Source organism: Pteropus medius, unplaced genomic scaffold (assembly GCF_902729225.1).
Source record: "Pteropus medius unplaced genomic scaffold, Ma_sr-lr_union100, whole genome shotgun sequence".
Taxonomy (NCBI): Eukaryota; Metazoa; Chordata; class Mammalia; order Chiroptera; family Pteropodidae; genus Pteropus; species Pteropus medius.
In genome coordinates, this window is record NW_024342257.1 from 2,940,313 (window position 1) to 2,964,399 (window position 24,087).

General features: G+C 32.7%; 1 protein-coding gene across 11 annotated transcripts in view; it reads right to left on the reverse strand.

Annotated features, from left to right (window-relative positions):
• The window catches only part of DIAPH2 (diaphanous related formin 2), a 939,022-nt gene that overhangs the window by 514,749 nt on the left and 400,186 nt on the right, over nt 1-24,087 (reverse strand). For all 11 annotated transcript variants that reach the window (XM_039859137.1, XM_039859172.1, XM_039859127.1 and 8 more), the window contains one exon: nt 22,367-22,496. In XM_039859137.1, coding sequence (XP_039715071.1) covers nt 22,367-22,496 — 130 coding nt within the window. The remainder of the gene's footprint in view (nt 1-22,366; nt 22,497-24,087) is intronic.

Consider the following 24,087-nt stretch of genomic DNA (forward strand, 5'->3'; position numbering starts at 1 on the left):
ACCATATGCTGCCTCCAGGAGACACATCTCAACTCCAAAGACAAATACAGACTCAAAGTGAAAGGGTAGAAAATGATATTTCAAGTAGATGGCATTCTGTGAAAAGCAGGAGTAGCGGTACTATTATCAGAGGAAATAGACTTCGAAATAAAAAAAGGTAAAGAAAGATACCGAGGGACACTTCATAATGATAAAGGGACTCATGCACTAAGAAGACATGACACTTATTAATATCTACGATCCCAATCAGGGAGCCCCAAAATATGTCAAGCCATTACTAACTGAACTAAAGGGAGAAACAGAACAAAAACACTATCGTAGAAGGGGACCTAAATACCACACTATCAGATATGGACAGATCATCCAAACAGAAAATCGATAAGGCAATAATATCTTTAAATGACACATTAGACCAACTGGACGTAATTGACATTTACAGAGCCTTCCATCCCAAAAGTGCTGCTTATATATTCTTCTCCAGTGCACATGGAACATTCTCAAGGATTGATCACATATTGGGACACAGAGATAGCCTCAACAAATATAAGACGGTGGAAATCATACCAACCATATTCTCTGATCATAATGCTCTAAAACTAGAGATCAAATGCAAAAAGACATCAGGAAGAACCACAAATGCATGGAGATTAAACAGCATGCTACTGAAGAATAACTAGGTCAGAGAATAAATAAAGAGAGAGATCAAGAGATACATAGAAACGAATGATAATGATAGTACAACATATCAAAACTTTTGGGACACTGCAAAAGTGGTCATAAGAGTAAAGTTCATACCATTACAGGCCTATCTCCAAAAACAAGAACAAGTTCAAATAAACAAACTAATGCTTCATCTTAAAAAAACTAGAAAAGGAAGAACAAATGAGGCCTAAAACTCAGTAGAAGAAAAGAAATAATCGAAATTAGAGCAGAAATAAATGAAATTGTAAAAAATAAAATTGAAAAATAAATACAGGAAAGAACTAGTTCTTTGAGGTTAATAAAATTGACCAACTCCTGTCTAGGCTCACTAAAGCAAAAGGAGAAAGGATACAAATAAACAAAATCAGTGATGAAAGAGGGGAAATTACAACTGACATCATAGAAATACAAAGGATCATACAAGAATACAATGAAAAAGTATGTAACACCAAATTTAATAACCTAGAAGAAATGGATCAGTACTTAGAAGGATACAACTTTCCTAGACTGAATCGAGAAGAAGTGGAAAATCTAAATAGACCAATCAGCAGTATGAAAATTGAAACAATCATCAAAATCCCACCAAAAAGTAAAAGTCCGGGACCAGATGGCTTTACCAGTGAATTCTACTGAACATTCAAGGAAGATTTAATACCTATTCTCCTCAAACTCTTCTAAAAAAAGAAGAGGAGGCAATATTTCCCAACTCATTTTATGAGGCCAATAATACTCTAATACCAAAATGTGGTAAGGATAACACAAAAAAAGAAAACTACAGACCAATAAATCTCATGAACACAGATGCAAAAATCCTAAATAAGGTACTAGCGAATCGAATACAGCAACATATTCAAAAGATTATATGGTAGCTGAAGGAAACTTGACTTTGTGTGGTAAACAGACAATAGAATATACAGATGTCAAAGTATAATGTATACCTGAACATTATATAATTGTATTAACCAATGTTACCCCAATAAACTTTATAAATGAATGAATGAATGAAAAATAAAAAAGATTATACACCACAATCAAGTGGGATTCATCCCAGAGGCACAGGGATGGTTCAACATACTCAAATCGATTAATGTGATACACCACAGAAACAAATTCAAAAATAAGAATCATATGATCATATCAATAGATGTAGAAAAAGCCTTCAACAAGATACAGCACCCATTTAGGATCAAAACACTTAACAAAATTGGTATAGAAGGACAATACCTTAATATATTCAAGGCAACACATGCAAGCCCTGAGCCAACATTATACTTAATGGTGAAAAATTAAAAACCTTCCCTCAAAGATCAAGAACAAAGCAAGGCTGTCTGCTATCACCACTGTCATTCAATATAACATTGAATGTCCTAGCAAGTGCAATCAGGCAAGAGAAAAATATGAGGCATCCAAATAGGAAACAAAGAAATCAAACTGTCACTATTTGTGAATGACATGATTCTCTATATAGAAAACCCTAAGGACTCCACAAGAACACTACTAGAAACAAAAAGCAAATACAGTAAAGATTCTAGATACAAAATCAATATTCAAAAATCCATAGTGTTCTAAAGCTTCTGCTCAGCAAAAGAAATCATCAACAAGGTAAGGAGACAACCATCCAAATGGGAAAATATATTTGCATTCAATGCCTCCAATAAGGGCCTAATATCCAAAGTATACAAGAACTCACACAATTCATTAACAACAAAAAAACAAATGATTTACTCAAAAAATGGGCACAGGACCTGAACAGACACTTCTCCCTAGAGGACATACAAATGGCCAAGAAATATGTAAAAAGATGCTCAACATCACTAGCTATTAGGGAAATGCAAATCAAAACCACAATGAGATACCGTCTCACACCTGTTAGAATAGCTGTTAGCCACAGGACTAGTAATAACAAGTGTTGGAGAGGATGCAGAGAAATAGGAACCCTCATACACTGCTGGTGAGACTGCAAATTGGTACAGCCACTATGGAAAACAGTATGAGGTTCCTCAAAAAACTAAGAATTGATCTACCATATGATCCAGCCATCCCTCTACTTGGTGTTTACCTCAAAGACTTGAAAACTCATATCCAAAATATATTTGCACGCCGATGTTCACAGCAGCATTATTCACAGTGACCAGGACGTGGAAGCAACCAAAGTGTCCTACGATACATGATTGGCTAAAGCAGCAGTGGTACATATATAGAATGAAATATTGCTCAGCCATAAGAAAAGATAAAATACTGCCATTTGTGACAACATGGATGGACCTTGAAATAATCATACTAAGCGAAATAAGCCAGATAGAAAAAGTTAAAAATCATGATAACACTTATATGTGAGATATAAAACTAAAAGCAACAAATGAACAGGACAAACAGAGACTCATGTACATGGAGAATGGTTACCACAGTATAAACTCAGAACCCTAAGTTGGCCCCACTTGTGCTAATGGGGTAGGGGTATTTTATGCAATTTCTTTTTGGAAAGTAGGAAAGAAAGGAATTCCTTAGGCACATATAGGTACATTTCTATAACTTGCTATTTTAAGGAACTTCTGCCCAATGAGTGAGCTACAGGATTATGGAATATTTGTTTTGCATTGTCACTTAGGGCTTTTCATTATACTTCATTTATTTATTTCTTGCCTCTAATTAGAGCATAAGTACTTTAAATGTTGGGAACATCTTTGAAATGAAACTAACAATCAATGCCCTTAAAAATGTATTAAAGTAGATTTTCGATAAACTCAATTTTAGTGACTCTTGCTTACTTATTTGAAGTTAGAGATATCGTCACACACACATAAGAAAGGTAATTATGTGAGAAGATGAATGTGTTACACGATCTTATTGTGGTAATCACTTTGCAATATATATATATGTATTCCAAACCATTAGGTTGTATACTTTAAAGTTTGAAATGTTATATATGTCGATAATATCTTATTAAGGCTGGGGAAAAAAGGCTTATGAATCAAGTAATACATTGAATCACTTTACTAATTGAAGAAATATAACTTTGGTGAATTCACATCATCGTTCTTAGTATTCTACTAAACAAAATGGTAGCATAAGCTAATGTGAAATGCTACTACTGCTTCAAGTTATTCTGTATAAAATTTAAGGAAAAAGGCCAGGCTAAAATTAAGATTGGCAAATTCCCAGAGGCCAGAAACAAAACAAAACAAAATAAAAAGAAATTCAAAGGTAAAGCTCTGATAGGGAGCTAAAGACTAGACCAAAAACATATGGAACTACATACAAGCATGAAGACTAGGGTTTTCAAGAGAATTTATGTCTTGTATCTGAAAAACTGGATCTGAGCACACTGAATAAGACTAAGAGCCTGGAAAGGTGGTCCCATCTGTAAACCTAGGTCTAGAAAAACTTGTCACTTGCTAAGGGTTGTGACAGGGAAATGAGCAAATGATGTCAAGATGCGGTAGAAAAGTGGGATCCCATGCCTTACCAACCTGTGTGGGAACCCTTACTGAAAATTATAAAAAAAAAACTGGTAAAATTTAGCAGAGGCAGAAAAACAGAAACCATTCCATGTGATAGCTCCACAACCCAGAGAATCTGGAACTTATAAAGAAAATAATTTCTGCTGAAGGTGAGTTCTCAAGTGAAATTACAAATCCTATGAACAAACGAACCTCTATGAGCTAGCAGAAATAACAAAGGGTAAAATTCATAACTTAGGGACTAAAGATATCAGAATATCAGAAGGAGGTTTTATTTTTTTATTAGTTTTAAAAATTTACTTTTAATTATAGGTGAGATACAGTATTATATTAGTTTCAGGTGTACAACATAGTGATTAGACATTTATAAAACTTATTAAGTTACATTATATAAATCTAGTACCCATCTGACACCATAGTTATTACAATATTAATGACTATATTTTCTATGCTATACTTTACATCCTCATGGCTATTTTGTAATTACCAATTTGTTCTTCTTAATCCCTTCCCGCTTTTCACCCAGTCCCCCAAACTCCCTCCCATTGGCAACGATTAAAATGTTCTCTGAATCTATGAGTTTGTTTGTTTTGTTTCTTTTGTTCTTTCAAATCTGCATATAAGTGAAATATATGGCATTTGTCTTCTTTGTTTGACTTACTCCACTCGGCACAATACCCTCTAGGTCCATCAACATCACTGCAAATGATAAGATTTCATTCTTTTTCTGGCTGAGTAATTTTCCATTGTATATAAGTACCACCTCTTCACATGTATATTAAAACATGATAAATGATGTTTAAGATATAGGGAATTTAGTCAAATTAAAACAATGATGGGATCTGTGTGCACTGTAAGAATTAAAACTCTTTCTCGCCTACTTCCATAATATTGTCAGTCTAATTTGTAGGACCCTAGCCAGACAATCTAGAAGGACAGAGGAGGAAAAAAAGTTTTTCCTTCCCTATAACAGGTACATTTAATAAAAAGAATTTGGCAGGGAGACTTTGAAATACCAAATGTTATTAACTAATTTGTAAAAGATCTCTCATACTAGAAAAAAATTAATCCAATAGAATAGTATTTAAAGAAAACATTAACTATTACTAGAAAAATATATACTGATTTTTTAAACATAATGGTTGCATATTAAACATGACTTACTGATAATAACACTTAGAATAATACTTACACCTTGTGAGGCAACCATCTGAGGCAACTTAAGACAATCAAAATTGGTACTTTAGAATTAATTGCTGCCAGTAGTAAAAGCATTCACATAGAACATATTCCCAAATTATGTACTCTTGTGCTACTACGGGCACACAAGCTTCCTGTCTATGCTGTATATTGTTCTCCTTTTGTTATTCCACCTAAAGAAACAGTACTTTGTTAAACAGTCTACAAGTCAGCTTTCACTAATGCCAGTTCTATTTTTGTTATAATCTTGTTAAATCTGTGTGCCCCTTTCTCTCACTTAATACAAAGATATCTGAGGCATGAATTCTGCTGGTTACTTTAATAGACCTATTTTTACTGGCATAGGTCTGTACAAGGCTTATTTATTAGTTCCATGGAGAATAGGTAACCTTTCTAATAGAAAGATTTGGTTTTAAAGATTCACTGTCTTGAGAAATTTTTATGTGTGAGTCTTGTTTTTTTTTTTTTTGACCTCTCACTGGTTTGTAAGTATTCAGACACAAGCTCTAATCATGAGCTGCAAAAGAATCAGAGAAAGAAGAGAAGATGAATCTAAATGGAGAAAAAATACCCATAATGGGCTCGTGAGGGGGAAATAATGGCAGTATGAAAAACCCAAGAAAAACTGAGCAGCACAAACGGACAGTTTATCTGTATGTTCATGAGTAAATGACGTGGTGTGGAGAGGAAGGGGAAGAGGGGCTCATATAAAACTAGGAACCTACACAAAAATCAGGCTCAGTTCATTTAAGATCATCATGATGATGATTCACATCGGAGAGGAAACTTTTACATAACCTAAAAGTTCACATAATGATCCCAAAACATTTGGCCAAGACTACTTTATCTTCAAAGCCAAGGAGGAAGGAAACGGGCCTATTTATTGAGGGCCTGCTCTCTGCCAGGCACTTTGCTGGGCACTCGGTTCTACTATGATCCAACCCCGGTGTATCTTTTCACCCCTATCTTAGGTCAATCTCCTCTTTCTATGTTACTTTCTAGCTACACTTCCTTTGCGGGTCCTAGAATATGTTACTCTTTCTGCCTTGAGCCCACTGTCCTTGTTATTCCCCCTACCTGGAAAACCTAAATGTCAAGTGTAGAACTCTTTGTATTAAATGATATTTTATCTCTTTGGTGAATGTCTCCCCCCTCAAAAAAAAATACTTAGAGAAATGTTATTTATAACACAGTTTCCCCCTTGTCCACTCCTCAGTCATGTATCTGTGTGTATGCATAATACAAAGATTTGAAGGATATACCAACATAACCAGTGGTTATCTCTGATTTAAAGTATTAGGGGTAATTTAAATTAGTTTTTACTATTTTATGTCTTTAATTTTTCTATATTTACTGACTCTCCTATAATATTTTCATTTTCATAACCAGGAAATTTTATTTCCAGAAAAATGAGACTAATTCAAGAGAAATGCATTTCCTTTATTAAAAAATGTCAGGTACCTGCATATGTGGCTATGCATTTATGCAAAATCTCAAACTGTCAGTTTAACCTTTCAATCCCCATGGCACTCACTAATTTTTAGACAGAATTAACCAGTTGTTTGGCTGTAATTGATATATTACGGAGTGCTCTTAGAAGCCATTACTCAATTGGTAACAAGAAATGTTTTAGCTCATGGCTCCAAGACAAGCTCAGAGTTTCTTGGCTACAAGGACTAATTAGACTGGAAAAAAAAAAAAAACTTTATTCTTTAACTCTGTTAATCAGTTTTATTGACAGAGCTAACATTTGTCAGGCAGTTTATATAATTAAGAACCTCAATATATGATTCCAATAAAATATTTCATAGCATAAAAAGTAGTATATGTTAATTTGAATGTTTACTACATATTAAATCACACTAATATCTATCACTACCACCACAAGTCGAAAATGCATATGCCAACCTTTAGCCCAGGGTGACTTCTAAAGCTGAATTATGAACCCCAACTGAAATAGTGGGGTTGTAATGGAAATGCTGACAACCTTAACTATAGCAGCATGAACAACATTGACTATAATAAAATCCTTGTTCAGATATAACTCACATAAAAAGTAAAAGCCAAAGGCTGTGAACAGCTCAGTACATTTAAGCCATTTTTCAACGTCTTTGAAATCCATATAATTCTTTATTCTTTTCAAAGCAATACCTTATGGCTTTTCAGACTTCTATGTTTTGTTTCTAAAATTCTGTATATAGTGATATCTCATATGACTCCCTGTGAAACATTTTCCCCTTTATCTTCTGCTAGTGCTAGTGCTAATGAAACTTTCATGAAATAAATGTTATCTTTGTCTAGTCTTGCTTTGCATTTTCAACATCCCTAGGAATGGACTTGTTCAGTGAATTCGGAGAAATAATAAAGGGCCCAGCAAATTCTGATTTGCAAAGCTTGTTAAAGTGACTCAGCATTAAAATTCTCCATGTTAAAAAAAGAAGATAATATTGTTCGACAATAGTTTAATTAGCATATTTTCCCCTGAATGTCAAAGGAGTGATTTCTTTTTTTCATGTAAATAATAATAATTAAAAAAAAAGCAGCAAATCAAGCACACAAGTCAAAAAGCTCTACCAAAAGCAACAGTGAGTTACTATTTATGTTTAATTAAGGTGTTACAGTACTTGAAGGCTCACAGCCGCTCATACATCTGCACACTTGGATAGCTGATAGTAAGTAAGCACTGTTGAAGAGAACAATGCTGACAAGTGACAGAGTTGCTGCTCTTGTCTTTAGATACTCTCTCAAGTCCACTCGGCAAAACTTGGAATTCAAGAATCTGGAGAATGATGTAGAATTGATTTAACTCATTAATGTTTCTAGCTGAATCTGGAAATCACTCATGGGAGATAGAGCTCTTCAATTCCTCCCATCTCAGATATTTGCTTATAATTTAAATATCATAACATTTCAATATGAATATGGTCCTAAACATCATCCTGCAAGTAGCTTTATTAATTCACGATCATTTTCTATTGCTTTAAGACCATGGAAGACCACAGTAAAGCACAAAATGAAGATGATTAACTGATAATGGTTGTTAGAGAAGGAAAAAAAGGCTGTTTATAGATATACATTTCCTTTCATATACAATAAATTGTGAATATGATTTACTTTGTACAAGACTGTGTTTAGAGAGAAGTGATTCTCCTGTGATTAACAGCCATAGAAAATTAAATTGTATTTTATAAAATATTTGAACTTCATAAGACTTTAACATAACATTAAGGCTCAGCATATATTTTTATGTGCTAACTACATTAAATGACAAACCTTGATAAGTAATTAGTTTTGAAAACAGAAATGCTGATAGAAGATAAAATACAAATATGCTAAATGTCTGACTATGCCATACACTTGTTTTGAATTCTGATCAGGCAGAATAAACATTTCTTTATATTTCCTTCCAAATTTAATCTGAATTTACAGTTAATTCTAAAATTTTAATGCTAATTTGGAGTGTTGAAGGTATGACTCTGCAGGAAGAGAAGTCCATTCAGGAAAACATGTGTGTTTTGAAAAATAGATACGGGTAATTTCAAATTACCACATAGCTGCATACAAATATTCCTCGTGTTTGTGCAAATTTCTACCCATATGGTTTCCTCCTCTATCACAACCATCACATCCCAAATCCAATAAATATTTAAGTCCTGCGTTTTTCCAAAACTTCTCTTTGTTTTCCACTCTCATGGCTATAACTTCTCGGCTACAAAAAAGAGAGATTCCAGGTCATGAAAGACTTGATATTATTATAAAATAAGATTAGAATGCAAAATGTAAGAGGTTTAAATTGTGCTTGTAAATCATTTATTTATTTTTTTTAATTCTCAAGGCTAAGAAACGTGTTTCTTTCTAGGTGTTAATTCCAAGTCCATTAGTTTACTAACTAAAGATATGACATTGTGAAAAATTCTATAACCTACATTGGTTTTGTAAAAGAGTCATAAAAAAAGATAACGATTAAACAATTAACAGTGGTCACTTTCATATCATCCTCACTAGAAGAGGACAATATAAACCAGATAATACTTCTGGTGCTGGAGCAACTGTAATTCAAGATTACTTGGTTATCTACATCCAGATGGAGTTTACTAGGCACATATTCGCATTTCCCTTTTTCCAGGACTTATTTTGGTGAATAGTATTTCTTAAGGAAAGCCATTAGCAGGGATGGCTGATGTTCGGCTCACTGTTTTCTGGAAGAACAGTTGTTTACCTTCATTTTTACCAATGCAAAAACATTGGAAATGTGCTGCGCATTGCTACATGGCAATGGTATCAGGCCTTGCAATATGTTACACCAATAATTAGCACAAAACCCTTGCTTGCAATCTACATGATCTGTACCTATGTTTAAGCTGTATCCATTTCCTGAAATTACCTGCCTGTTTTAATTCCCATCAGAATGATTATATTACAGTAAAAGCAAATATAATCAAAATACAAACACACACATCAGTCTTCCCTTTAAAAAAAACCCTGCTGGATACAAGTAGGTATTTTGAGTAAATATTGAGGGACTTTTAATATTAAAAAAATATGATGAAGAGTTAAAACCATAAAACTATTAGAAGAAAACACCGGGGAAAAGTTCCTTGACATTGGAGTTGGCAATGATATTTTGGATTTGACACCAAAAGCACAAGCAACAAAAGCAAAAATAAACAAGTGGGACTATAAACTTTCTGCATGAGAGGGGAAACAATCAACAAAATGAAGGGTAACTTATGAAATGAGAGAAAGTATTTGCAAACAATATATTGTATAAAGGATTAACATCTAAAATGTATAAGAAGCTCATACAAGAGCAAAAAAAAAAAACAAATAATCCAACTAAAAATATGGGCAAAGGACCTGAATAGACATTTTCCAAAGAAGACATACAAATTGCCAAAGGTATATGTAAAAGTACTTAACATCACTAATGTTGACAAACCAAAACTACTTCATGTGTATTAGGATGGCTATTATCAAAAAGTCAAAAGATAACTAGTGTTGGCAAGTATGTAGAGAAAGGGGAACCCGTGTACACTGTTGGCGGGATTGTAAATGTGTACAACCACTATGGAAAAACAGTATGGGGGTTCCTCAAAAAATTAAAAATATATATAAAATTAGCATATGAGCCAGCAATTCAAATTCTGGATATTTATCTGAAGGAAATGAAATCACTATCTTATAGAGATATTTGTACACCTATGTTCATTGTAGCATTATTCACAGTAGCCAAGATATGGAAATATTCTAGGTGTCCATCAACAGATGAACGGATAATGAAAGTGTAATATATATAAATGCGATATATATAACAGAATATTATTCTGCCCTCAAGGAGATGAAACCCTGCCATTTGCAACAACATGGATGAACCTGGAGTACATTATGCTAAGTGAAATAAGCCAGACACAGAAGGACAAATATTGCATGATCTCACTTATATGTTAAATGGAAAAAAAAAAAAAGCTGAACTCACAGTAACAGTTAGTTGGTGGTTACCACAGACTGGAAGATGGTGGAAAAAGGAAGATACTGATCAAAAGGTACAAAAGTTCAGTAATAAAATGAATAAGTTCTTGAGAACTAATACAGAACATTGTGATTATAGTTAATAATAATGTGTTGTATACTGAAAATTTGCTAAGAAAGAGTAGATCTCAGGTATTCTCACTACATAAACAAAGGTAACTATGTGGGGTGATGGATATGTTAATTAGCTTGATTATGATATTCACTTGAGAATACGTACATTTATCAAAACATCATATTGTATAACTTAAATATATACAATTTTTGTCAATCATGCCTCAGTTAATATGTATGTGTATATCGAGAGAGAGAGAGTGGCGGGGGGAAGCGCGTGAAAGAGAGAAAAGTACACAAGCAGTAGAGTTTTAAAGCCACAAACATGGTGCCCATTTTCCTCAATGCATTTTTCTTAAGAATTTCAATATGCTCAGAGTTCTGATTAGAAGGCACTGGAATCAAAGATTTACAAATTACATAAAAATAATCATATATATTTAGAAATACAAAAATTTCTAGGTGATAAATCTTTGCAAACTTGCAGATCCTCTCAAAACCAGATGACCACATACTATTTCATGTGTGTTAATCTCCAAATAACTATATATGGACTTTTGTGATGATCAAGAGTTTATAGAGAGTAAGGTAATTTTCAAGGCTAATCTATATACCTGTACATGTATATACACATATGTGTTTTTTTCTGCATGCATATGTACATGAGTGCATTAGTGGTTCCCCCCCCCTTAAAACAAAGGCACTTTCATAGATAATAGAAATGATATATACTACATGCAGAATAGAACAACATCTGGTGCACTGGTATAATAGAGGATATCAAAGCCATGCTCAGGTCTCCTTTAAGAATGGTTTTGTCAACTTGCAGGACAAAAGGGCTCAGACTTAAGATAAAGAGTCAGATGGGGTATGTAAGCTATACTGCCCTGTATTAGTTAATATGAAGACTTCATTGTTTTAATTAAAAGGCACCAAAATGCTGTGGTTTAAAGAACGTGAAATGAATATACCAACCATTCTCAACATGTGAACCTTTTTTGGTTCTTGATATGAACAAATAGTTTAAAAAAAAAAAAGTTATGACAATTTTGAGACAATTGGAAATTTGAACAATTGACTTTTCCCTCAACATTTTATTATGAAAAATTCAAAGATACAGGAAAGGTGAAGGTATCTTATAGTGAACACTCATATATCCACCACCTAGATTCTATAATAAACATTTTGCTACATTTGCTTTAAAAAAAAAGTTGTACTTATCATTATTCTTTACAGTTTCAATCAAATTAAGTTCCTCTGCATGCTACATGTCTCTCTGGACACGCAGAAGCAAACATCAATTTAATGAAACTCTAAATTCTAAAAATACCATTTTTATAAATTTATCAGTTTACTGTAGTTTTAGAGTAAATTGAATGTTTGTATTTGTATGATGTCATTGGGTGTTTCTAATTATAGTAATTAATGCTCCAATTAAAATACAGAATTTACCAAGGTTTATATTGCTTTCTCAGTTTCTCTTAAATTTATGAATACAATTATCATATTTTACAGCTTTTTCAACTCTGTTTTTGATATTACTCTGACTTGTTATAGTGAATAGAACAAGAGATATGGAAGTATCTAAAATATTAGCTCTTATTAACTGCATGACCTTGAGCACTTTACATAATGTTTCTGAGACTCAGTCTCTTTTTCAATAAAACCATGCTTAATACAGTACCTGGCACTTAGTAAGCTCTTTATAAATGGTTATTATTATCACTATTAGGTGTTAGGAAAAATACATAATTAGGTGAATCAACAATAGCTAGCATAAACATTAGCCTTGGGTTTTTATGCTACAAATGAAAGCAGAATCCATTACTTTAAAATGCACATAAAAGAAACATTTTATCATTTTTATTAGTTATTATAATATTTAAAATTCATGTCTTTTTATTTTTCCCTAAACATTTACTATTAATTACTTAGAATATTCAATTAAAAACTATATGTTTTTTCTTTTCTTCAATGTTTATACATACTAAGGAAAAGATAATCTAACAAAATAAGATACTGGAATTTTTATGATCAATTCTTAAACATGGAACAATGATTCTTTCATCAAAGCTTATGGATGTCATCCAAAAAAAGAAAAGCCTTTGTGATCATGTTTTTAGGGTATTATTTCTAAAAGACTACAGGATGGAAAAAAGTAAAAGAATATATAATGGAAATAAAAATAATGACATTGTACATTATTTCAGAAAGCTTAATGATTTAACAAGTGGATTTTGAACTTCATTTTTTTTTTAAATGGAACTGAACAAACATAACAAATCTGATCAAATTCATCTGGAATTAATCATCACGCTAGCTTGAATAATAAACCATTATTTATATATAACTCCCTTCTCCTAAAGTATTTCCACATTGAACATCTAATTTTATTATCATAATCACCTGAAGGGATAAGTAGGATAAATAGGACCATCTCTATTTTTCAAATAAAGAAACATTATTGTACAAGTGAGGATACAAACAGTGAAAGGTTAAAACGTCAAACTATGACTCAAAGAGTAGGCAGTAACAAAGTTGAAACTAGAATGTACATGTTATGATTCTCATCTTTGGACATATTATTTCTAGTATGTATTTCTTTCAGATGTGACTACACTAGAATCCTTTGTCACAGAGCTATTAGCTTCCAATAGGACTCAGGGTTTTTTCTCTTACTATTTTAGTGAATCTTCACATTAAAATGCCAGCTCCATTCTGACTGTTTTACATGGAAATACTGTTAAGGAGTTTGGGTAGTATAAAATTAGCACAAGTAAGTATTATATTTGCTGTTTACTAATTTACCTTATCAACTTGTAGAATCTGAATTCCAGAAAAGAAAACCCAATTAAATCCAAGAAATCACACCAATAGTGTAGCCCCCTATGACTTGGTCCTTGTGTTCAAGCCATGTTAGGAATGTGTAAAAAGTAGAGAATGGAGGCAATTGCTTAGGTAACTCGGATACTGTTCTTATAATCTCCTGAAACCACCAACTTGTATATCCCTAAACCTGGCTGATCCTTACTGATGACTCTAGCAAAAGAATTGGTGATGCTGAAAACCAAAGCAATGGTAAACAAGTTGATTGCCAGATTCCACCAATTTTCCCTAGGAGTACAAGGGAATCGCCATTCAGGCCATGAGCCACTTTTTCTTATGACCACTGCTGTGGCAGCAAACAGCTGGTTCATTCTTCATTTCTGTCATTCTTCCCTTTTCCCTTATTCTTCCCTCTCCACCTTGACATCACTACTCAACATCCAGTCCTTTAACTTCTTGCGTCAAACATAGCCCTGTGTTTTACTTCAGGAATCAATCAAATTATAACATCTAATGTGTGAAAATTCACTTTTCAACCAACGAGCTTAAATCCACAATGAGATAAAACTGAGCAATAATCTCACATATCCTATTTCCTGACAATGAAGCAAAGACACGGTGATAACAATGACAATGGTGACAGGCTCTGGTGAAAAATTTAACTCAGGATATGCTCAGGACAGGTTAGGATTCAATGATATATAAGACAGCATAATATTGATAACAACTATAGAAAGATCACCCTGAATGTTTACACAGTATATAATGTGGTTAGAAGGTTTTTTTTTTTCTTTCTGTATTTCTTTTAATACTAGAGGGCAGACATCTACTCTTAGACTAAAAGGCACTTTGATAAAATCCTTATGTGACATGACGTATAACTTGCTGAAAAATAATATTTACAATAACATCAGATCAGCTCTGACAGCAAATGTTTATACAATAAATGTGATCACTATAACCAAGCACATATTAAAACATGAGAAACTTCTGAATTAAAACGCAGTTTCTTTCTCACTTTTCATAAGACATTGCACATTTTACAAATATGAATGACTGACTTCTTAAAAACGTTTTGTTCAAGCATACATACCCTGTGCACATAGGTGACTAGCTGAATGGATCTTCACAAACTAAACACACACATGAGACCAGGATCCAGATCAAGAAACAGAACATAACCAGCACCCCAGAAGCACTCACATAATCTCTTCCAGTCACTAACCCACTCCATGAGTAACCATTATAATGATTTCTAACACCATAGATTAGTTTTAAAGAACACTTTTCAAAGACCTGGTTTTCTACTTGTTTAATGTGTAAGAAGTTGAAATTAAATATTTGCAATTATATGTTAGTTAATATAAGTATACAATGTGGTTAAATAAAGACAGTGACTAGGATGAAGTTGATGTTCAATAAGCATTCACTGAGCTGAATTTACTATAGTAGAACTGTGTTAGATTTTACCCTGAAAAAGCAGACTAATGACATCATACATTATTTCAGAAAGCATCATGCCAGGATGCAGCCATAAATACGGTGACCTTTACATTGTAATGCAAGAGAGTACAGGATCAAGCACCAAACCAAGACGTTCAAATAAGTACTGTGGTAGAGGAGGGAAGTAAGAGACCGCAGAAAGCCACAGTTGGGGAAGACATTGTGGAGGGGTGCGATTTAAGCTGGGGCTTCAAAAAGATACTTAGGGCTCAAAAGGGGCTGAGGGAAGGGAGTAGCATCTCAGATTGGAAAAACTGCAGAAGCCTAGGTTCTGAGACAGGCAGAGAAACAGTGTGAGATAGATAAGCTATACATATAACTTTCTAGCTGAAAAAGACTCTGGGCTGCAAAAGCTAAGGTATCCTGACAAATGCCTATATAAATCTATAAAGAATTGTTCATTTATGTTGAAACATTTTACTCTAATTCAAATGGCCATGGTCTCTGCTTCCTTTCACTGCTAACTGAAGATATTAGTGTTTTTAACAATTTCCTCTAGAAATGAAAATGAATTAGAGTGTTTCTGTATGTTATGAATTGAAAACACTGGTTGGTAATGACTAGATTACTAGCCAGCAAGAAAACATGAATTTCTTCCCTAAGTCCTTTTGACATTTCAGGTTGAAGACATTTTCTATACATGTTTTAGACCTCATATTGTTTCTATTATTTAAAAAAAAAAATCACTTTGTTAAAAAAAATTGAGGTGACTGTGAAAGTAAGGAAAAAAAGGAGTGCAACAAATTGGAAAATTTATGACTTTGATTCCCTAAAACTTAATATTCTTTTAAATTTTATAAGATATTTATGGGATTGATATGATAATTTTTGCTGGATGAATTGCATTCGAAGTTATTTTTTGAACAGTATATATGAAAAAGTCCAATGAAACTAAAGAAACAATTTAACTTTTTATTAAAATGATATAACAGTATAATGTGTATTCGGTTTAACTCAGACTGCTAACATATAAGTAAAGCCAATTCTACTGACATTCTGTCACATCGGTACATTATCATTCTGTTAGTCTAACTTCCAAAAAGTTAGCCTGAATCTCAAAGTTTAACTCTGCTAGGAAATCCTACACTTTAATGCTTTCTCATATCTTGGGTCCTATGAGTTACTGTATGTTAAATGTTCTAGAAACAGTAGGATTTTGCTCCATAGCTCAAAGATTTTTCAATAAAACTAACAGCGGACAATAGGAAAGTAATTTTTTTTTCAGGTATTAGAATAAAAGGAGTCTCAGCAGTCAGATATTACAATGAGACAGTTGGATGCCATTTGTCCCTGTGAGACTTTTAATCCTTACTGCTCGCCATAAATTTTTATGGTTTGGTGGCCTCCACAAGGTTAGGTCTTTTCCAATATTAATTCAATTGTTTCCAATTTTATCCTCCTTGAAAGAAGTAAAATACAGACCAGGAAATATTGTTAAGTCACAGTGTCCTCTTTATTCTAACTTATCTTGTTTTTTTCCTTTTGCATTTACAGTAAACAGTAGTTTTCAGGTTGCTATCCTTTATTTGTCAACTTCTCACAATGTCATATTTTACAATATGCCTTCTGTACTAAAATGATATGTAATGATACAGCTTAATAAACATTTATTAAGCATTTACTTCTGAGATATTGCACTAGCACTGAGACTATAGGGACAAATTGGGCATGGCATATTCCTTTCCACTGAGGAACTCAATCTAGGAGGTATATAGAGAAGCAAATGATGAAATAAAAAATGCAGATGTGGTATGTGCTATATTACTAATAAGGCTAATGTGCTGTTGTGATCCAGAAAAAGGTGAGAGTAATTTTGTCCAAATGGGGCTAGAGAGACTATTGACCACTGTGTATAAGAAAGAGCCTTTACACTCCAGTAAGTCTTGTATTTGGTCAGCATTTACTTTTTATATATTTTCCAACATGTGAGTATGAATCTCTGTTGTATATTTTAGATCACAAAGGAAGCAAAAATGGAGCTGAAATATATGTAAGAAAATAACTCTAGACAAGGTCTGCAAACTTTCATTGACTCTCCCACCCAGTTGTGTGATGCCTTCATCATTCTGGGCCTCAATTTCTTCAATTGTAAAATGATAAATTTGGACTAAATGCCATCTGGGGTCCCTTTTAACAGGGACTAGATGATCTCTGAAGTTTCTACCAGCTCTGGAGTTTCAGAAAACACTGTTTTGTTATTTTTGCTCCCCAACTTCTTTACTCTATTATTTTCCTTTTTCCTTTTTATTTCATAGACTTTTTTTCCCCTACAGTATGTTCTCTAATCTGAACTTTTTTCATTACTAATCCTGTGAAGAAGTCAGAGTGGATAAATAGGTAATCGGAGTTATATATTATGACGTGGAAAGATGGCAGATATCAAAAGGTATAGTTGGCCAATAAAATGTACAATAATTGACTTAATTCATAAGAAATTAACATTGTTTATAGGAAACTTAACCAGTTTTTATTTTGTAGGATGGTACTAATTTAACTGATATGAAACCCATTTCGGTTTTATGTAAAACCTTAGGATGAATAATGCCTTCAAATACATTAATATAATTTTTCCCTGTTGAGTGGAATAGTTTTAATTAAACTTTACGAACCCCTTTGGTTTAATCCCTGGAGCTGATCTATAAAACACTAGAGGTTTTAAATCAAACCATAAAAATCCTCGAAACTGAAAGTTAAAGCGATAGCCACAAGGAGGGAAAAATAATAAAGCATTTATAAAATACGTCTAGTATCTAGCGATGCTTTATACAACATATATCTATAATATACAATTATATACACACATACGTATAATCTTTAAAATTAATCATTGGGGAAATGGTAACTGTGGTTTATCAAATGTATTTTCAATATTGTAAAGGCATCGGAGTCTCTATAGCAACCATTTTTTTGTTTGTTTGTTTCTAAAGACCCATTGGTATGTCAAACATGAATGAGAGGACTTGCAGATTTATAATTTAACCTAAAATAAAATGACCAGAGCAACATTATTTCGTTAATTTCACTGGTAAGAAAATTACATTGTATAGCTTGATTCTGAAATTTAGAAGAGCTATGAGAGTATCTGCTTAGAAGAGAGTTAGGCACTCTCCTCCATCATCCTGCCTGCTTGCCTCTCCACTCTCTGAAATAATAACTAAATAGATAAACAAGTGAAACCAAACCAAAACAAAACCACTCTGTAATTCTTTAGACTATGCTTCATAAATTTTCCCACCCAAGTATCCTTAATAGAAGAGAAGATTGAATACCTCTAGGGATCTGCTGCTAGTGTGAAATTTCTTTGAAATCATTGTTTATATTTTAAAAATTCATGTGGATTTTGCATTCTACTTCATAATATATATCTGTTTGAATGTAGAAATGATGTGTTTTTCCCTACTATCTTTGAGTTGCAGAGCTCTAGGAAAATGTGCTAAGTTTATACCATAGCTTTGCTTTTTCCAAGATGCACACAATTTTAGAAGCTCAGCTTTACAAGGAATAAAGGCAATTATAAAATAAAATTTTCCATGGATCTCACATAGTTTCTACCTTCAGTTTTCCTTTCACATCAGAATAATATTTGTCTTTGTCAGTTAATTGAGGTCTATGACTTTAGTGATGAACTGAAATGTGTTATTTGCCATAGCAGACAGAAAAGATTCTCACTTTACCAAAATAAGGTACTTGGGTTCTATTAATAAAACAACAGAGGAAAAAGGGAATAGCCATAAAATTGTTCTTTAACTAGGAGTTATATAATTCAGTCATTAACTGAATTAGTTTCATCTTATCTATATCCCTCCAGTTTAAAAAGAAAGGTACTTTTTTGTTTTCCCTTTTGAAGACAATCATTTCACAAGGAGAGAGTTCATCATCAAATAAAATGAATTACATAGTTTTGATCTCTTTTCATTTTTGCTGATGGACTAGGAATATACATACACACATACACATACATATATACACATAAACACATACATATATATATATATATATATATATACACACACACACACACATGTATGTGTGTGTGTGTGTGTGTGTTATACAAAATGCTACTGAAGTTGACAGAATATGATTCAAACAAGAAGGAAGTATATATTAAGCAAACAGGATAAGTTAGACTCAATACCAAGGAAAAGTATTTAACTCTAAGTAAAAGGTAATTGGCTTGTTTCACCATGTTCTTTTTTTCCCTGCAGACTAAATTCAAAAGCATTTTCTCCTAAGGCTTTAGTAGTAAAATATTAGGGGAAAAAAGAATACGGATTCTGAACAATGATCTGACAAATGATAGTCAGTTGTCTTAGAGGACAGGGCAGGTGAGATTTTGAGGCATGGGATGCAGCATGAAATCTTACATGGAGACAAGATTATTAGAAAGGAATAAAAACGGCTCAAGAGAAAATATATCTGAGCACACTGAAATGAGAGCTAGAAGGAAATGAAAGAGGGATGCAAGCAGGCGGAATGTACTTAAGAACTTTTTGAGTTGAGAACTCTGAGTCTGAATTTCATAGGGAAAGAAAAAGAACAGTAAAAATAATGTGAGAATGAGGATGGCTGTGGCCCAAACAGTGAGATCAGAAGAGGATTTCTGGCAAAAGTCCTTTGAATACACTGGTGGAAATAATACACAAAAACAGACATAATCAAAATACAACAGAGGGATTTTGCTCTTGAACTGGACAGAAAGGAAGAAGTTGGTAATATTGGAAAAGAAAAATAAGAAAGGATTTACCAAAAGCCCAGACACAGGAAACAAATAGAACTGAATATAATACATACTTAGCTGAGACTGGAAGAACTAAGGTATTTTTATGATTGTGATGATTCCCCTCTAATAAGGCAATAGCAACAACTATAATATTCATAGTAGTATATCAATTACTACTACTACTACTACTACTACTACTACTACTACTACTACTGATAATAATAATAAAGATAGTGGTATAGCAACAACTGAATGTTTACTATGTGCCGTACCTTTTACTGCATACTTTACACATATTAATTCATTTAATCTTAATGTTACTATCATTCCCATTTTATGCATATGAAGACAAAAACTTGAAAGTTTAAATTACTAGCTCAATTACTTATAGAATTGAGAAGTAATAGAGCTAAGATTAAAACTTTATAATATCTAACTCAAAGGGATGTGTTCTGTACACTAGCTTCATCAATAGCAGTAGTGGCTAAAAGTGTCTGTAAAAGACATAGATATAGATATACAGATATAGATACAGATTAACAGGTATTTAGACTTAAAATCCGAAGCTGATATTAGCTTCATTACAGATTTCATTACAGTTATTCCAGATTATTTTGATTAAAAATGTTTATCAGATATATTCATGTAAAGTATACTCAAGGAAAGAATTAAAAATCACTATTGTAAAATTGACAGACCATTATTTATTTAAACATATCCTTGATATGCTTCCTCTCAAAATCCTTCTGAAATTGAATCTACATGCTGAACAAATAAAATTTAGAAAAACAAATCCGGTAGAGGGCAATGAAAAAGCGATAATAGCCCTGAAATGAACTAATTTCAGAAGTGGTCTTATTCGTAACAGTTCTCAGGTTTCAAATTATAATACAAATTTCCTACATGTTGCTCTTATTCCACATTAGCTGCATTGTTGGTAAACATGCCTCTAGTCACAAAAGTATGTGTTTTAAATCCAAGGACCAAGAAATAGAAGTTCTTTAGAAAAGCAATTGCTAGAAAGCTGCTATTATAGTTATAGTGAGTATAATTATCCATCGTATTATAAAAGTTTTTGATAAAAAAGAAAGCAAATAAATAGTACTGTGGAGTTATAGTTTGTCTCCTAGTGTTATTCTGTTCCTTGGACCACAAAATGCGACACATTGGATTAAGTTAAAGCAATGTGTTGAGGATTTGATTGGCAATACCAGACGAGCAGAGATGATCACTAAACAATATTACACAAACTATATTTTAAGCTTTATAGACACACTGTTTTCTCCTTCAAAGGACACTAACAGATTTATATGCATTGCAATAAACTTGGAAAATGTATATGCTTTTGAGTCCTTACTGAAAGTCCTCAGAGTTACACAGAAATGGAATTACTACAGCACAATTTCAAATATGAGATTTATGGCATAATTTTCTTATTTAAGAGAGAAAATATACTTCTCCAAATATATAATCTCACCTTCAAAAATGTTTCTTTAATCCTCCTTTCTTTAACTTTTCAACTTCTTACAAGAGTAGACAACATTCACTAACCAACAAAGTTAATTAACTTGAATTACAATCTTGGAGACGTTTTTGTTCCTCTTCCCCAGTTTCTCACTAGTGCAAGTCCTGCCCATTCTAGTCCTTCAATAACTCCCTGCTATCTACTACATTAAGATCAGACTGCTTAGCATGACACCAAAATCTCTGAGATGACCACCTTACCGCTCCAGCCTTATAGTCAACCATGTTTTCACCTGCCCTAACACGTTCTGCCTTGCTCACTGGGCCTTGCTCGTATTGTTTGCTCTCTGAAAAGCTTGCCCTTTTCCACGTCTGTAAAAATCTTGTCCTCATACTTCACCCTTTTTACCTCTTCCATGAAGCCTTCTCTTATCTGCCCATTTCAAAATACTTTCTCATCTAAACTACATTATATTATCTTTCTGTGCAGCACTTCTCATATTGATGCTTCTTTTATAAAGTATTTGTATACATGTCTTTTCTTATCTTCTAGATTTTAAACACACTTGAGTAAAGACTGTCTCACACTCATCTTGATACCATCAAGAGCCCCACAGTATGGCTCCTTTGCAAATATAGTGTTTATGAAATGAGTGAATGAACATACTATCTGATCAGAGATCTGATAGCTTCAAAACCTAGCAGTGTTAAAAAAAATAAAGTTAAAAACAGGTCATTAAAACACACTATGCTGTCAAATATAAGCCAATAGAAACTATTTCCTTGCTTTTCTTATATCAGTAAAGAAACAAAAAATTTGATTAATGTTTATAGATTGCTTAATCCTAGCATTTAGAATATAATACTTAGGCAAGGAAGAGTCTGAACGCAGTTAAAAATCAATTACCTTTGCTTGCACTTTCTACGTGTTCCAGTTCTTCAGGAAATTTCAGAATATCCCGGTATTTTTCCTCACAAATTTCAGCAAGAAAATGCAAGAGGGTTGTTTTTTGATCTGCTGATTTAGTATCTCTGATCTGCAATGAAATGACAAAATTTTTAGTAATGCAAATATAGACTTTTTTCCCTTAAAAAAGTAGAATGAATGAATGAATGAACTCAATTCATTATAATTAATTAAAGAAAAGTTTGGGGTAGGGTTCTAATGGGATCTAGTAACAATGGTCTGGATTTTAAAATGAACTCCCTATTTTAAAAGTGAGAAGGATGACCGATAAAAACGTTAAAAATTAACTTTGAATCTATATTTTTTACAATGTCTAAATTATTATGGCAAAATGAATAATTCATTTCATGAGAATAAAGTATTCATTTAAGTATTGATAATAAGAATACAAATTAATGTGTGCTCTTGTTATCAGCATTCTCCTCTTTGCTTTATTACAGAAATATATTCTTAAAAGCTGATTTGCTTGTTAGGTTATATTTCTTTTTAGCCATCACTGGTACAAATTAATGTAAAAGAATAAGCACATTTTAACCCTCTTTTATTTGCATGGGCCATCAAAAAAGAATAACTGATAACTTCTTAGGTGGATTTATAAAGAGAATCTGACCACAGAGTCGTGATAATATGACAAAGTTTATTTCTCTGCTTACATACTGTATTTCCTTTTCAAAGACACTAGAAAAGAGATATTACAGTTAGAATGATAAAAATCTTTAAAGTATAGGACAAAAAAAATCTATGATGGGAATCTAAGTGTTTTATTTAATATAACTCTCATACTAGACTAAGCTGGAAATGAAATCAGGATTTACTGAAAAACAAAGGGTAAATATGGCATAAAGTATCAAGTTTTCTCATTCTATTCGATGCTTTTATTCTATAATCCTTAGATGATGGGTTTGTCTACTGATGTTCATACTGATTCGGGGTTTTTAGCTTTAAGGATTACTCTGTTTAGAATAAATGAGTATTCTTCACAAACAGGTTTATGAAAAGGCTGTGGAGGATATTTAGGTAATTACAGAGTAATTTAATCCTCATTGTTTTAGTGACTAAGAACAACAACAAAAAAAAGATATTTAATCAATCAGGCCCATACTGACTCTGATTTGTGCTACAACTTTTTAACAACTGTTCATGGCCAAATGATATGAACAACTTAAAAGAAATATTAGTCACAAGCCTCAAAAGAAACAGCCACGGGGAGCATAATGTTAATAGTTCAAGTGGTCCCAATTATTTATTTTAGAATTTCTGGGATTACTTTATCCTACATAGGTAAAATATTTAAAATTTAGCATTATCATGCTGATCCACCAAACACTTTTAAAAACTACAAGGTTGAAATGACATAATTCAAGGACAAGCTATAAGAACAAAAATCTACAAAATATTCAAGGGCAATTTGTCTTAAGTAAGACTTGCAGCTGTAGAGAAATCAATGGGAGGTTCACTTTCCAAATAGAAGTCTTTACCTGGGATTACAGTGTTATATGTTCACAAAATGTACCGTTTTCAGAGTATGCTGGATATTCCAAATAATAAGAAAATTAACATTTTCTTTTTTCTCTTACAGATTTCTTGAATTCCTAAATTTTACAAACATCAGGTGTGTAGGGAAAATTGAAGCTACATCTTCCAAAGAGAAAGGAAATTGA